The 12,897-nt window shown below is 41.3% G+C and overlaps 1 protein-coding gene across 1 annotated transcript in view; it reads left to right on the top strand.

Annotated features, from left to right (window-relative positions):
• Positions 1 to 12,897, top strand: part of RASGRP3 (RAS guanyl releasing protein 3) — a 111,792-nt gene that overhangs the window by 85,420 nt on the left and 13,475 nt on the right. The window contains exons 14-15 of the mRNA XM_019447715.2: positions 3,517 to 3,632; positions 6,699 to 6,846. Coding sequence (XP_019303260.1) covers positions 3,517 to 3,632; positions 6,699 to 6,846 — 264 coding nt within the window. The remainder of the gene's footprint in view (positions 1 to 3,516; positions 3,633 to 6,698; positions 6,847 to 12,897) is intronic.

The following is a 12,897-nucleotide window of genomic DNA, read 5'->3' as shown; positions in this document are numbered from 1 at the left end:
AGCTTCATGCTGGGTGTGAAGCCTACTTTAAACACACACACACACACACACACACACACACACACACACACACACACAAACCTAAAGAAAAAGAAAGAATTTTCTACATCTTGGATCATCAAGGAAACCATGATGCATTGGAAGAAAACTACTACGCAGCATGTGAGGCAGCAAGGAAAGTTCAGAAAGGGTGAGGAAAAGGTCTGAGAAGGCCATAAGATTCAGTGGAGGCCTTGTGTTGATGTTGTGTAACAGACCCAGCTTGGAGCCAGGGAAGGTGGGAAAGGAATCCAGCTCCAAGGGTTGCAGCTCAGGAAGGTCTAGAACCGGGAAATGAAAAGACACAACTATTTTCTTTTCCACTCTCTTCTCTGCTTTTCTCTGAATGCTCATTCCATTATCTGCAGACAGACTTTCTTTGCTACACAAGGGGAGTCTGTATCTCCCTCTTCCCCTTCCTCTCTCTCTCTCTCTCTCTCTCTTCCCTTTTACCTTCTCTCTTATTTTCTCTCCAGTTCCAATTTTATGGTGGAAGATTGGTCCAATTTGGATAAATTGCCTACTGTTGGTTCAATCAAATGAAAGATTGGATTTTATTATGCATTTCCACATTAAATTTTATTCTACAAAAAGAATTGCATCCTTAATATGGATATAAATATGGATATTAGATTATAAAAGTAGGTACAAGTAGTTAATTTTAAGCAACTTTGATTGTAGGTAAGTATTGGTATTGGGACTTGCAAAAAGACTGTATATTTTGTGATTTTGCACAATTCAGTTTTCTATAAATAAACTTACAATGGGTTCTAAGCAGTCATGTTTTTAAGTAATCTGTTCATTTATACCTTGTTCATCTCCCAAAGTACCCCTGAAGCAGCTTGCAACATAGGGCAATATGGATCAAATAGAATAGAGAGAAAGCATTGGGAAAAGGGAGAAAGATTCATTATAATCTGTTTGCATACATCTGCTTCTAGGGAGAACTTAACAAACCTTTTGGAAAACCCAATTTAGCAGAGGGCAATGGAAAAATCCTTTTATTTTTCAATTATAAAGAAAGTCAGAATCATTGTAAATATGCAAGCTTTTCATAAAATACGGAGAATACAAGTTTTACTTTTAGGCCTTGGGAATTCTGCTCTCGAAGGGGAACCACTGATAATTTGTAAACTATCTTGTATGACTTTATTCCCCCATAAACACATACACCCACGTATGTCTTTGAGCAGCATTGTTCAATTATTTTCCTAGAACAGATTCCCATCAGTGGAATTGCTGGGTCAGAGAGTAAGCACTGACTATCTTCCAGAAAGATTGTGGCTATTTACTTCATCAACTAATATGAGAGTGCCTATTTTCTCATTCCCTAGGAAATTACCCATTATTTTAATGTTTTCCAATCTGAGAGGTTTAAAAACGTTTTGTTTGTGTTTCTGTAATTACTAGCAGAATCGAGCATTTCCCATGAATGTATTGGCCACGTGTAATTTTACTTTGGTGGTCTCCTTTTCTCCTGAGCTCTCCTGAGCTGCAACAGGTCTCCTCCTGTTTTCCTTTTCTGTCTTTGCTCTCAGGTATATTGCAAATAATCTTCTCTGACATTTATCTTTACATTTGTCAGCTGAGTTTTTTGATTCAATTATTTTGCATTTTACGTAATAAAATATTTTTGTAGGGGCTCCTGTGTGACTCAGTTAGTTAAGCATCTGACTCAGTTTTGGCTCAGGTCATGATCCCAGGATTATTTGATCAAGTCTGCATTGGGCTCTGTGCTGAGTATGGAGCTTGCTTGAGATTCTCTCTCTCTCTCTCTCTCTCTCTCATTCTCTCTCTCTCCCTTTGCCCCTCTCCCCTGCTCAGGCTCGCTCTCTCTCTCTCTCTCTCTCTCTCTCCTTTTGCCCCTCTCCCATGCTCAGACTCGCTCTCTCTCTCTCTCTCTCTCTCTGTAAAATAAAAATTTTTTAAATTGTTTACAGCTTCTGACTTTGATGTAATGTTAAGGAAGGCCTTTCCCACTCAGAGATTACAAAACATAAAAATTATTTTTATCTATTTATCTTTCATACTTTTACAGCTTTCTTATTATTAAAATTGTTTTAATGTTTATTTTTGAGAGGGAGACAGAGCATGAGTGGGGGAGGGGCAGAGAGAGAGGGAGACACAGAATCAGAAGCAGGCTCCAGGCTCTGAGCTGTCAGCACAGAGCCCAAAGCAGGGCTCAAACTCATGAACTATGAGACCATGACCTGGGTTGAAGTCGGATGCTTAACCACCCAGGCATCCCTATAGCTTTATTTTTGACATTAAAATATTTAATGCATCTAGAATTTAGTTTTGGGCAATTGATTTTGTAAGATTATTAGCCACTTAACTCAACAGCACTTATTGGATAATCTTTAATTTCTCTGTGGATTTGAGAAGGTACTTTTTGATACTCTAAATGCCTATATATACATAGATCTATTTCTGGACTCTGCTCTCTATAGTAAGTTGTAGTACCATGTTGTTTTGATTCATGTAGCTTTGTGGAATATTTGATTTCTGATGGGGCACGTTCTCTCTCATTTCTTCTTATCTTAAACAATATTAGGCTATTCTCAACATGTTTACTTTAATTTGAACTTTAGAATCAATTTGTTCACTTAAAACAAATTGCCACTGGAATTCTGATTGTAATTGTGTTAAAAGTATATTTGAATTTTTTAGGAGCACCTGGGTGGCTCAGTCAGTTAAGTGTCTGGCTCTTGATTTTGGCTCAAGTCATGATCTCATGATGGTGAGATAGAACCCCTCTTCCTGGAGCCTGCTTAATGTTCTCTCCATCTCCCTCTCCCCCTCCCCTGCTCATTCTCTCTCTCTCTCTCTCTCTCTCTCTCTCTCTCTCTCTCTTTCTCTCTCTCCCTCCCTCCCTCCCTTTCTCTCTCAAAAAAAAAAAGTATACTTGAATTTTTTTTAGATAATTTAACATTTTAAAGCTTCATTGTCTATTGTTATGGTTTTGGCATTTGTGAGTTCACCAAACTTAACTTTTACCAAAACTGAGGTCTCAGTTTAGACCTCACTTTCTCCAGGAAATGTTTTTTTTTTTTTTTAATATTTATTTATTTTTGGGAGAGTGCAGCTAGGGGAGGGGCAGAGAGAGGGGGACAGAGGATCCAAAGTGGACTCTTCACTGAAAGGCTGACAGCAGTGAACCCAATGTGGGGCTCAAACTCAGGAACCGTGAGATTTTGACCCAAGCCAAAGTTGGACGCTTAAGCGACTGAGCCACCCAGGTGCCCCTCCAGGAAACCTTTTAAAATCTCCCTTAAAATTCCCCCACAGCAGCCTATTTTTATCCTCAGCATTGCACTTATCTTGTTATACCATAAAGGCTTCTTGATTTCATTATTTCCCACTGGATTCCAAGCTCCTTGATAGAACAATATACTAGTTATCACTGCTTTCCCAATAACAAGTTCAGAGCCTGACTCATACCCAGTTATTCAGTAAATATTTGTATTTCCTTTGCAGTCTGTGTTTAGAAACTATGACCATGACCATGATGGGTACATCTCCCAAGAGGACTTTGAAAGTATAGCTGCCAATTTTCCCTTTTTGGATTCCTTCTGTGTCCTGGACAAAGACCAGTAAGTTTTAATTTTGTTATGTTTTAATGCAGCTATCCTGAAACAGAAAATTAGTGTCAGAGGAGAACAGGGATACCTTTATTTTTATTTTTATTTTTAAGTTTATTTATTTATTTTGAAAGAGAGAGAGAGAGAGCATGAGCAGGGGAAGGGGAGAGAGAGAGAGAATCCCAAGCAAGCTCTGCACTGTCAGCACAGAGCCTGATGTGGGGCTTGAACTCACAAACCATGAGATCATGACCTGAACTGACATGAACAGCCAGAAGCTAACTGATTGAGCCACACAGGTACCCCAGAGATACCTTTAATTTGCATCTTGACAGCTTCAATCCTAGTGTGTTGATGAGACAAGTGTAATGTTTCACTGATTTTTTTCTTGGTGTTCACAAACCTGACTGGCTGGATGAGATTATAGGGCAGGCTACATCATCAGTACTGAGTGTAAGTGCCCATTTGCAAATGAGCCCAACTCTCCATATTACTTCTACTTAGCTCTATTTCATCAACCCCAAAACCTCCATGAAGAAAAAATGGAGGAGAAATATAGTTACATCTAGGCTGGTAGAGTCCTCAGCATCAGTGGACCTGAGGGCAATATTAAAACTAAGGAAGGAAAATTATTTTAAATTACTTACAGCTTTCAGAAGAGCAGGTGATGTCTGCAGATAGCCAAGAAGGGTCCTTGCTTTGTTTTTCTCTCCACTAGCTCAAAAGTTATTTTGGTTAATGAAGTAAAAATATATTTCTATTGAGCTTCAAATGATTCCTGGAAAAGTAGATGACTTTGGAAGCTAATATCCAGCTCACTGGAAAATAATGATATGAAATATATATTGCAGAGAAACACTGACATTAGTAATTTGATTGCTTCAAAAAAAAATTTTTTTAATGTTTATTTATTTTTGACAGAGAGAGAGAGAGCAAGCAGGGGAGGAGCAGAGAGAAAGGGAGACAGAATCTGAAGCAGGCACCAGGTTCTGAGTTGTCAGCACAGAGCCAGATGCGGGGCTCGAACTCATGAGCTGTGAGATCATGACCTGAGCCGAAGTCAGCTGCCCAACTGACTGAGCCACCCAGGCTCCCCAATTGCTTCATTTTTAATTATGTGAGATTAGTTCTTAGTTTAAAAATCATCTATAATGAGATGCTAGATTTTATACTGGTGGAATGTCCAAATTATATCACTTTAAAATTCTATAATAATTTTGTTGGTGTGTGAAGTTTGTTTTTTTTTTTTTTAATTAAATCTGTAGGTAATTCAGTACACTAAGGCTTTCCTTGGTACTGTATCATAAACATCTTAAAACTTTAATTCATCTTCATTGTATTTCTGGAAAAAGGAATCCTTTAAAATAAGTTAAATTATTAGAAATAAACTTCTTCTACAAAATGAAATTTAAGTTACCTGCTAACTGCCCACGTCCCTTAGTATGTTTCTGTCAGTGATGTGTAACCTAAATTCAGTAGGGCATGAATTTAAAATCACTTCCTACTCTTCATTTCTTTTTGTTTTTTCAGCTGATTCTTTAGATGGACCTTACACTGTGCCAGCAAAGATATAAATACAATACAAAGATATAATATATCTTTGTATATAAATACAAAGATATAAAAAAAATTTTTCCCTAAAAATGCAGGTTTGAAATATTCATACTGTATATGATTTCTTCTTTAGATATGTTGATTTTGCAAGGCCAGTAGACCATCCAGGAAGAGATTCTAGCAAGCTCTAGATGTGGTACCAAGATTCAGGAGAACAGTTTTGGAGACATAGATTGCTAGGTCTTCAGCCCAGCCTCGTGGGCTGGAGTCCTGGGTGTGGGAGCAAATTCAAAGTTTAAAGGAAGAAGAGCTTGGGCCCTGAGGAATGTAGCTTCAGGGGCTCTTCTCCCTACATGCAGCTGAAAGAAAGAAGTAGATCCCGCAGGAGAAGCATGGGAGGAAGGAGAGAAACTGGCTACTTAGAATCACAGGGTCACATGGAAGAGAGAGTGTCAAAAAAGGAAAAATCCTGTCCCCAAGTCATGTGCAGCCAGGAGGTCAGCAACATCAAGGAGTGAGAAAAGGCCACTGAGGATGTCCTTGTGACAGTTTCAGCAGAGAGGTAGGGTCAGAAGCCTGGTTATATGGAGTGAGGAGTAATCAAAGGAAATGAGAAAAAAAAAAAGAAAAACCTCTAATGAACATTCTTTTTGAAAAGCTTGGGAGGAAGAAAGGGAAAGGGAAAGATAGGTGCTGGAGTTGGAAGCGAGGTTGAGGAAAGTCGTTTTCCAAGAGAGGAAGTCACGAGTGTGTTTGTACACAGAGGAAGGAGTGGGTGAAGAGACTGAGCAGAACCCAGAAGGAGCTGTGTCTTGGGAGGCTGGAGAGTGGGGGATGGGAGCATGACTTCCTCAGACCAGGAGGACCCAAGAGAGGACAGATGAGATACAAAGGAATTCTGAATTGGCACAGAAGGGTGTGGTCTCCAGCGTGTGCTGGTGTGGTGAGAAGGCAGCATGAAGATCACCTCTTATCAGGTGGATTTGATCTTGGTAAACAAGAAGTCTGATTATGTGTGGGTGGGTGCCACTGGCTGTGAAGATCTGGAAGAATCCCTCTGGTAAATGGTCTGTAAGCCAATAAGACCTGAATGAAAGATTACCACCACTGGCAGTGGCCTGGATGACAGCAGGCTGAATGAATTTGAGACTGGTGGGCCCAGTCATTACAGTTTTCTGCCTTTCTCCAGCAGCCTGATTCTTGCACACCCTATTGTTAGGTTAGGGCTAGAAAAGAGATGTCCTTCTGAAGCTACTATTTGGTAACGAAGGAGACTTTCTGTGCTATGACACACAGGACACACACACACACACACACACACACACACACACACCTTCTTACTCTGAAAGCCTCTGGCACTGAATGCTGTCTTTCGAGGTCCCCTCCTTTCAAATAGAACAGAAAAGTAAACACTGCCCACCTGCTTTTGGCCACAAAGGTTTGGGAGGTTGGGTGATTAAAGTGTGTCAGCCACTTAGCAACGTGGTCTTCAAAGATCGTTCCCTTTTTTGATTCTCTTTACAGGGATGGCCTAATTAGTAAAGATGAAATGATGGCTTACTTCCTGCGAGCTAAGTCCCAATTACACTGTAAAATGGGACCAGGATTTGTCCATAATTTTCAGGAAATGACCTATCTCAAGCCAACCTTCTGTGAACACTGTGCAGGATTTGTAAGTCTGTTTTCCATTATTTCTCTTGTGTGTAGTTATTTGTACAGCATCCTGAGAGTGTCGGAAAATAATACACCAACAGAATCCATTGTGTGCTTTAGATCAGAAGTAAAGTATGATGGCTCCCTGAAATTAAAAAATTAAGTTTAAAACAAAAGCAATATCTGCAGGTTTCACTATGTTCTTTCTAGGATTGTAGGGCTGGCAACAGGGGAGGATGGAGAGGCTTGTTAACTCAAGAGAGCAGTTTGTCTGTTAATCCCTGCCAGGGAAAGGTTCTGCCCAATGAGCCTTGGCATTCGTCACTAATACTCGTAGCAGGTGCAATTAAGGGGAGTATTTATCTTCACCAGTTCCTCCCAGTTCTTGTTTCATGTGGTAGCAGTCACCAGACATCCATCGTGGCATGGCTCAATAATTCATAACTCAGGGGGGTTCCGGAAGATGGCGGCGTAGGAGGACGCGGGGCTCACAGCGCGTCCTGCCGATCTCTTAGATTCCACCTACACCTGCCTAAAGAACCCAGAAAACCGCCAGAGGATTAGCAGAAGGGAGTCTCCGGAGTCAAGAGCAGACTAGAGGCCCACGGAAGAGGGTAGGAAGGGCGGCGAGGCGGTGCGCGCTCCACGGACTGGCGGGAGGGAGCCGGGGCGGAGGGGCGGCTCGCCGGCCAAGCAGAGCCCCCGAGTCTGGCTGGCAAAAGCGGAGGGGCCGGACAGACTGTGTTCCGACAGCAAGCGCGACTTAGCGTCTGGGAGGTCAGAAGTTAATAGCTCTGCTCGGAAAGCGGGAAGGCTGGAGGACAAAGGGAGGGAGAGCTGCTGAGCCCTCGGACGGCAGAGCTCAGCTTGGCGGGGAACAAAGGCGCTCACCAGCGCCATCTCCCCCGCCCATCCCCCAGCCAAAATCCCAAAGGGAACCAGTTCCTGCCAGAGAACTTGCTCGCTCCGCGCAAACACCCAACTCTGTGCTTCTGCGGAGCCAAACCTCCGGCAGCGGATCTGACTCCCTCCCGCTGCCACAGGGCTCCTCCTGAAGTGGATCACCTAAGGAGAAGCGAGCTAAGCCTGCCCCTCCAGCCCCCGTGCACCTTGCCTACCCACCCCAGCTAATACGCCAGATCCCCAGCAACACAAGCCTGGCAGTGTGCAAGTAGCCCAGACGGGACACGCCACCCCACAGTGAATCCCGCCCCTAGGAGAGGGGAAGAGAAGGCACACACCAGTCTGACTGTGGCCCCAGCAGTGGGCTGGGGGCAGACATCGGGTCGGACTGCGGCCCCGCCCACTAACTCCAGTTATACACCACAGCACAGGGGAAGTGCACTGCAGGTCCTCACCACGCCAGGGACTCTCCAAAATGACCAAACGGAAGAATTCCCCTCAGAAGAATCTCCAGGAAATAACAACAGCTAATGAACTGATCAAAAAGGATTTAAATAATATAACAGAAAGTGAATTTAGAATAATAGTCATAAAATTAATCGCTGGGCTTGAAAACAGTATACAGGACAGCAGAGAATCTCTTGCCACAAAGATCGAGGGACTAAGGAACAGTCACGAGGAGTTGAAAAACGCTTTAAACGAATTGCAAAACAAAATGGAAACCACGATGGCTCGGCTTGAAGAGGCAGAGGAGAGAATAGGTGAACTAGAAGATAAAGTTATGGAGAAAGAGGAAGCTGAAAGAAAGAGAGATAAAAAAATCCAGGAGTATGAGGGGAAAATTAGAGAACTAAGTGATACACTAAAAAAAAATAATATACGCATAATTGGTATCCCAGAGGAGGAAGAGAGAGGGAAGGGTGCTGAAGGGGTACTTGAACAAATTATAGCTGAGAACTTCCCTGAACTGGGGAAGGAAAAAGGCATTGAAATCCAAGAGGCACAGAGAACTCCCTTCAGACGTCACTTGAATCGATCTTCTGCACGACATATCATAGTGAAACTGGCAAAATACAAGGATAAAGAGAAAATTCTGAAAGCAGCAAGGGATAAACGTGCCCTCACATATAAAGGGAGACCTATAAGACTCGTGACTGATCTCTCCTTTGAAACTTGGCAGGCCAGAAAGGCTTGGCACGATATCTACAGTGTGCTAAACAGAAAAAATATGCAGCCGAGAATCCTTTATCCAGCAAGTCTGTCATTTAGAATAGAAGGAGAGATAAAGGTCTTCCCAAACAAACAAAAACTGAAGGAATTTGTCACCACGAAACCAACCCTACAAGAGATCCTAAGGGGGATCCTGTGAGACAAAGTACCAGAGACATCACTACAAGCATAAAACATACAGACATCACAATGACTCTAAACCCATATCTTTCTATAATAACACTGAATGTAAATGGATTAAATGCGCCAACCAAAAGACATAGGGTATCAGAATGGATAAAAAAACAAGACCCATCTATTTGCTGTCTACAAGAGACTCATTTTAGATCTGAGGACACCTTTAGATTGAGAGTGAGGGGATGGAGAACTATTTATCATGCTCCTGGAAGCCAAAAGAAAGCTGGAGTAGCCATACTTATATCAGACAAACTAGACTTTAAATTAAAGGCTGTAACAAGAGATGAAGAAGGGCATTATATAATAATCACAGGGTCTATCCACCAGGAAGAGCTAACTATTATAAATGTCTATGCGCCAAATACCCGAGCCCCCAGATATATAAAACAATTACTCATAAACATAAGCAACCTTATTGATAAGAATGTGGTCATTGCAGGGGACTTTAACACCCCACTTACAGAAATGGATAGATCATCTAGACACACAGTCAATAAAGAAACAAGGGCCCTGAATGATACATTGGATCAGATGGACTTGACAGATATATTTAGAACTCTGCATCCCAAAGCAACAGAATATACTTTCTTCTCGAGTGCACATGGAACATTCTCCAAGATAGATCATATACTGGGTCACAAAACAGCCCTTCATAAGTTTACAAGAATTGAAATTATACCATGCATACTTTCAGACCACAATGCTATGAAGCTTGAAATCAACCACAGGAAAAAGTCTGGAAAACCTCCAAAAGCATGGAGGTTAAAGAACACCCTACTAACGAATGAGTGGGTCAACCAGGCAATTAGAGAAGAAATTAAAACATATATGGAAACAAACGAAAATGAAAATACAACAATCCAAACGCTTTGGGATGCAGCGAAGGCAGTCCTGAGAGGAAAATACATTGCAATCCAGGCCTATCTCAAGAAACAAGAAAAATCCCAAATACAAAATCTAACAGCACACCTAAAGGAAATAGAAGCAGAACAGCAAAGGCAGCCTAAACCCAGCAGAAGAAGAGAAATCATAAAGATCAGAGCAGAAATAAACAATATAGAATCTAAAAAAACTGTAGAGCAGATCAACGAAACCAAGAGTTGGTTTTTTGAAAAAATAAACAAAATTGACAAACCTCTAGCCAGGCTTCTCAAAAAGAAAAGGGAGATGACCCAAATAGATAAAATCATGAATGAAAATGGAATGATTACAACCAATCCCTCAGAGATACAAACAATTATCAGGGAATACTATGAAAAATTATATGCCAGCAAATTGGACAACCTGGAAGAAATGGACAAATTCCTAAACACCCACACTCTTCCAAAACTCAATCAGGAGGAAATAGAAAGCTTGAACAGACCCATAACCAGCGAAGAAATTGAATCGGTTATCAAAAATCTCCCAACAAATAAGAGTCCAGGACCAGATGGCTTCCCAGGGGAGTTCTACCAGACATTTAAAGCAGAGATAATACCTATCCTTCTCAAGCTATTCCAAGAAATAGAAAGGGAAGGAAAACTTCCAGACTCATTCTATGAAGCCAGTATTACTTTGATTCCTAAACCAGACAGAGACCCAGTAAAAAAAGAGAACTACAGGCCAATATCCCTGATGAATATGGATGCAAAAATTCTTAATAAGATACTAGCAAATCGAATTCAACAGCATATAAAAAGAATTATTCACCATGATCAAGTGGGATTCATTCCTGGGATGCAGGGCTGGTTCAACATTCGCAAATCGATCAACGTGATACATCACATTAACAAAAAAAAAGAGAAGAACCATATGATCCTGTCAATCGATGCAGAAAAGGCCTTTGACAAAATCCAGCACCCTTTCTTAATAAAAACCCTTGAGAAAGTCGGGATAGAAGGAACATACTTAAAGATCATAAAGGCCATTTATGAAAAGCCCACAGCTAACATCATCCTCAACGGGGAAAAACTGAGAGCTTTTTCCCTGAGATCAGGAACACGACAGGGATGCCCACTGTCACCGCTGCTGTTTAATATAGTGCTGGAAGTTCTAGCATCAGCAATCAGACAACAAAAGGAAATCAAAGGCATCCAAATTGGCAAAGATGAAGTCAAGCTTTCGCTTTTTGCAGATGACATGATATTATACATGGAAAATCCGATAGACTCCACCAAAAGTCTGCTAGAACTGATACATGAATTCAGCAAAGTTGCAGGATACAAAATCAATGTGCAGAAATCAGTTGCATTCTTATACACTAACAATGAAGCAACAGAAAGACAAATGAAGAAACTGATCCCATTCACAATTGCACCAAGAAGCATAAAATACCTAGGAATAAATCTAACCAAAGATGTAAAAGATCTGTATGCTGAAAACTATAGAAAGCTTATGCAGGTAATTGAAGAAGATATAAAGAAATGGAAAGACATTCCCTGCTCATGGATTGGAAGAATAAATATTGTCAAAATGTCAATACTACCCAAAGCTATCTACACATTCAATGCAATCCCAATCAAAATTGCACCAGCATTCTTCTCGAAACTAGAACAAGCAATCCTAAAATTCCTATGGAACCACAAAAGGCCCCGAATAGCCAAAGTAATTTTGAAGAAGAAGACCAAAGCAGGAGGCATCACAATCCCAGACTTTAGCCTCTACTACAAAGCTGTCATCATCAAGACAGCATGGTATTGGCATAAAAACAGACACATAGACCAATGGAATAGAATAGAAACCCCAGAACTAGACCCACAAACGTATGGCCAACTCATCTTTGACAAAGCAGGAAAGAACATCCAATGGAAAAAAGACAGTCTCTTTAACAAATGGTGCTGGGAGAACTGGACAGCAACATGCAGAAGGTTGAAACTAGACCACTTTCTCACACCATTCACAAAAATAAACTCAAAATGGATAAAGGACCTGAATGTGAGACAGGAAACCATCAAAACCTTAGAGGAGAAAGCAGGAAAAGACCTCTCTGACCTCAGCCGTAGCAATCTCTTACTCGGCACATCCCCAAAGGCAAGGGAATTAAAAGCAAAAGTGAATTACTGGGACCTTATGAAGATAAAAAGCTTCTGCACAGCAAAGGAAACAACCAACAAAACTAAAAGGCAACCAACGGAATGGGAAAAGATATTTGCAAATGACACATCGGACAAAGGGCTAGTATCCAAAATCTATAAAGAGCTCATCAAACTCCACACCCGAAAAACAAATAACCCAGTGAAGAAATGGGCAGAAAACATGAATAGACACTTCTCTAAAGAAGACATCCGGATGGCCAACAGGCACATGAAAAGATGTTCAACGTCGCTCCTTATCAGGGAAATACAAATCAAAACCACACTCAGATACCACCTCACACCAGTCAGAGTGGCCAAAATGAAGAAATCAGGAGACTATAGATGCTGGAGAGGATGTGGAGAAACAGGAACCCTCTTGCACTGTTGGTGGGAATGCAAATTGGTGCAGCCGCTCTGGAAAGCAGTGTGGAGGTTCCTCAGAAAATTAAAAATAGACCTACCCTATGACCCAGCAATAGCACTGCTAGGAATTTATCCAAGGGATACAGGAGTACTGATGCATAGGGGCACCTGTACCCCAATGTTTATAGCGGCACTCTCAACAATAGCCAAATTATGGAAAGAGCCTAAATGTCCATCAACTGATGAATGGATAAAGAAATTGTGGTTTATATACACAATGGAATACTACGTGGCAATGAGAAAAAATGAAATATGGCCTTTTGTAGCAACATGGATGGAACTGG

Source organism: Panthera pardus, unplaced genomic scaffold (assembly GCF_024362965.1).
Source record: "Panthera pardus isolate Hobbes unplaced genomic scaffold, ASM2436296v1 HiC_scaffold_26, whole genome shotgun sequence".
Classification (NCBI taxonomy): domain Eukaryota; kingdom Metazoa; phylum Chordata; class Mammalia; order Carnivora; family Felidae; genus Panthera; species Panthera pardus.
Note: the sequence above shows the minus strand (reverse complement) of the source record. Positions and strands in the feature narration are given on the sequence as shown.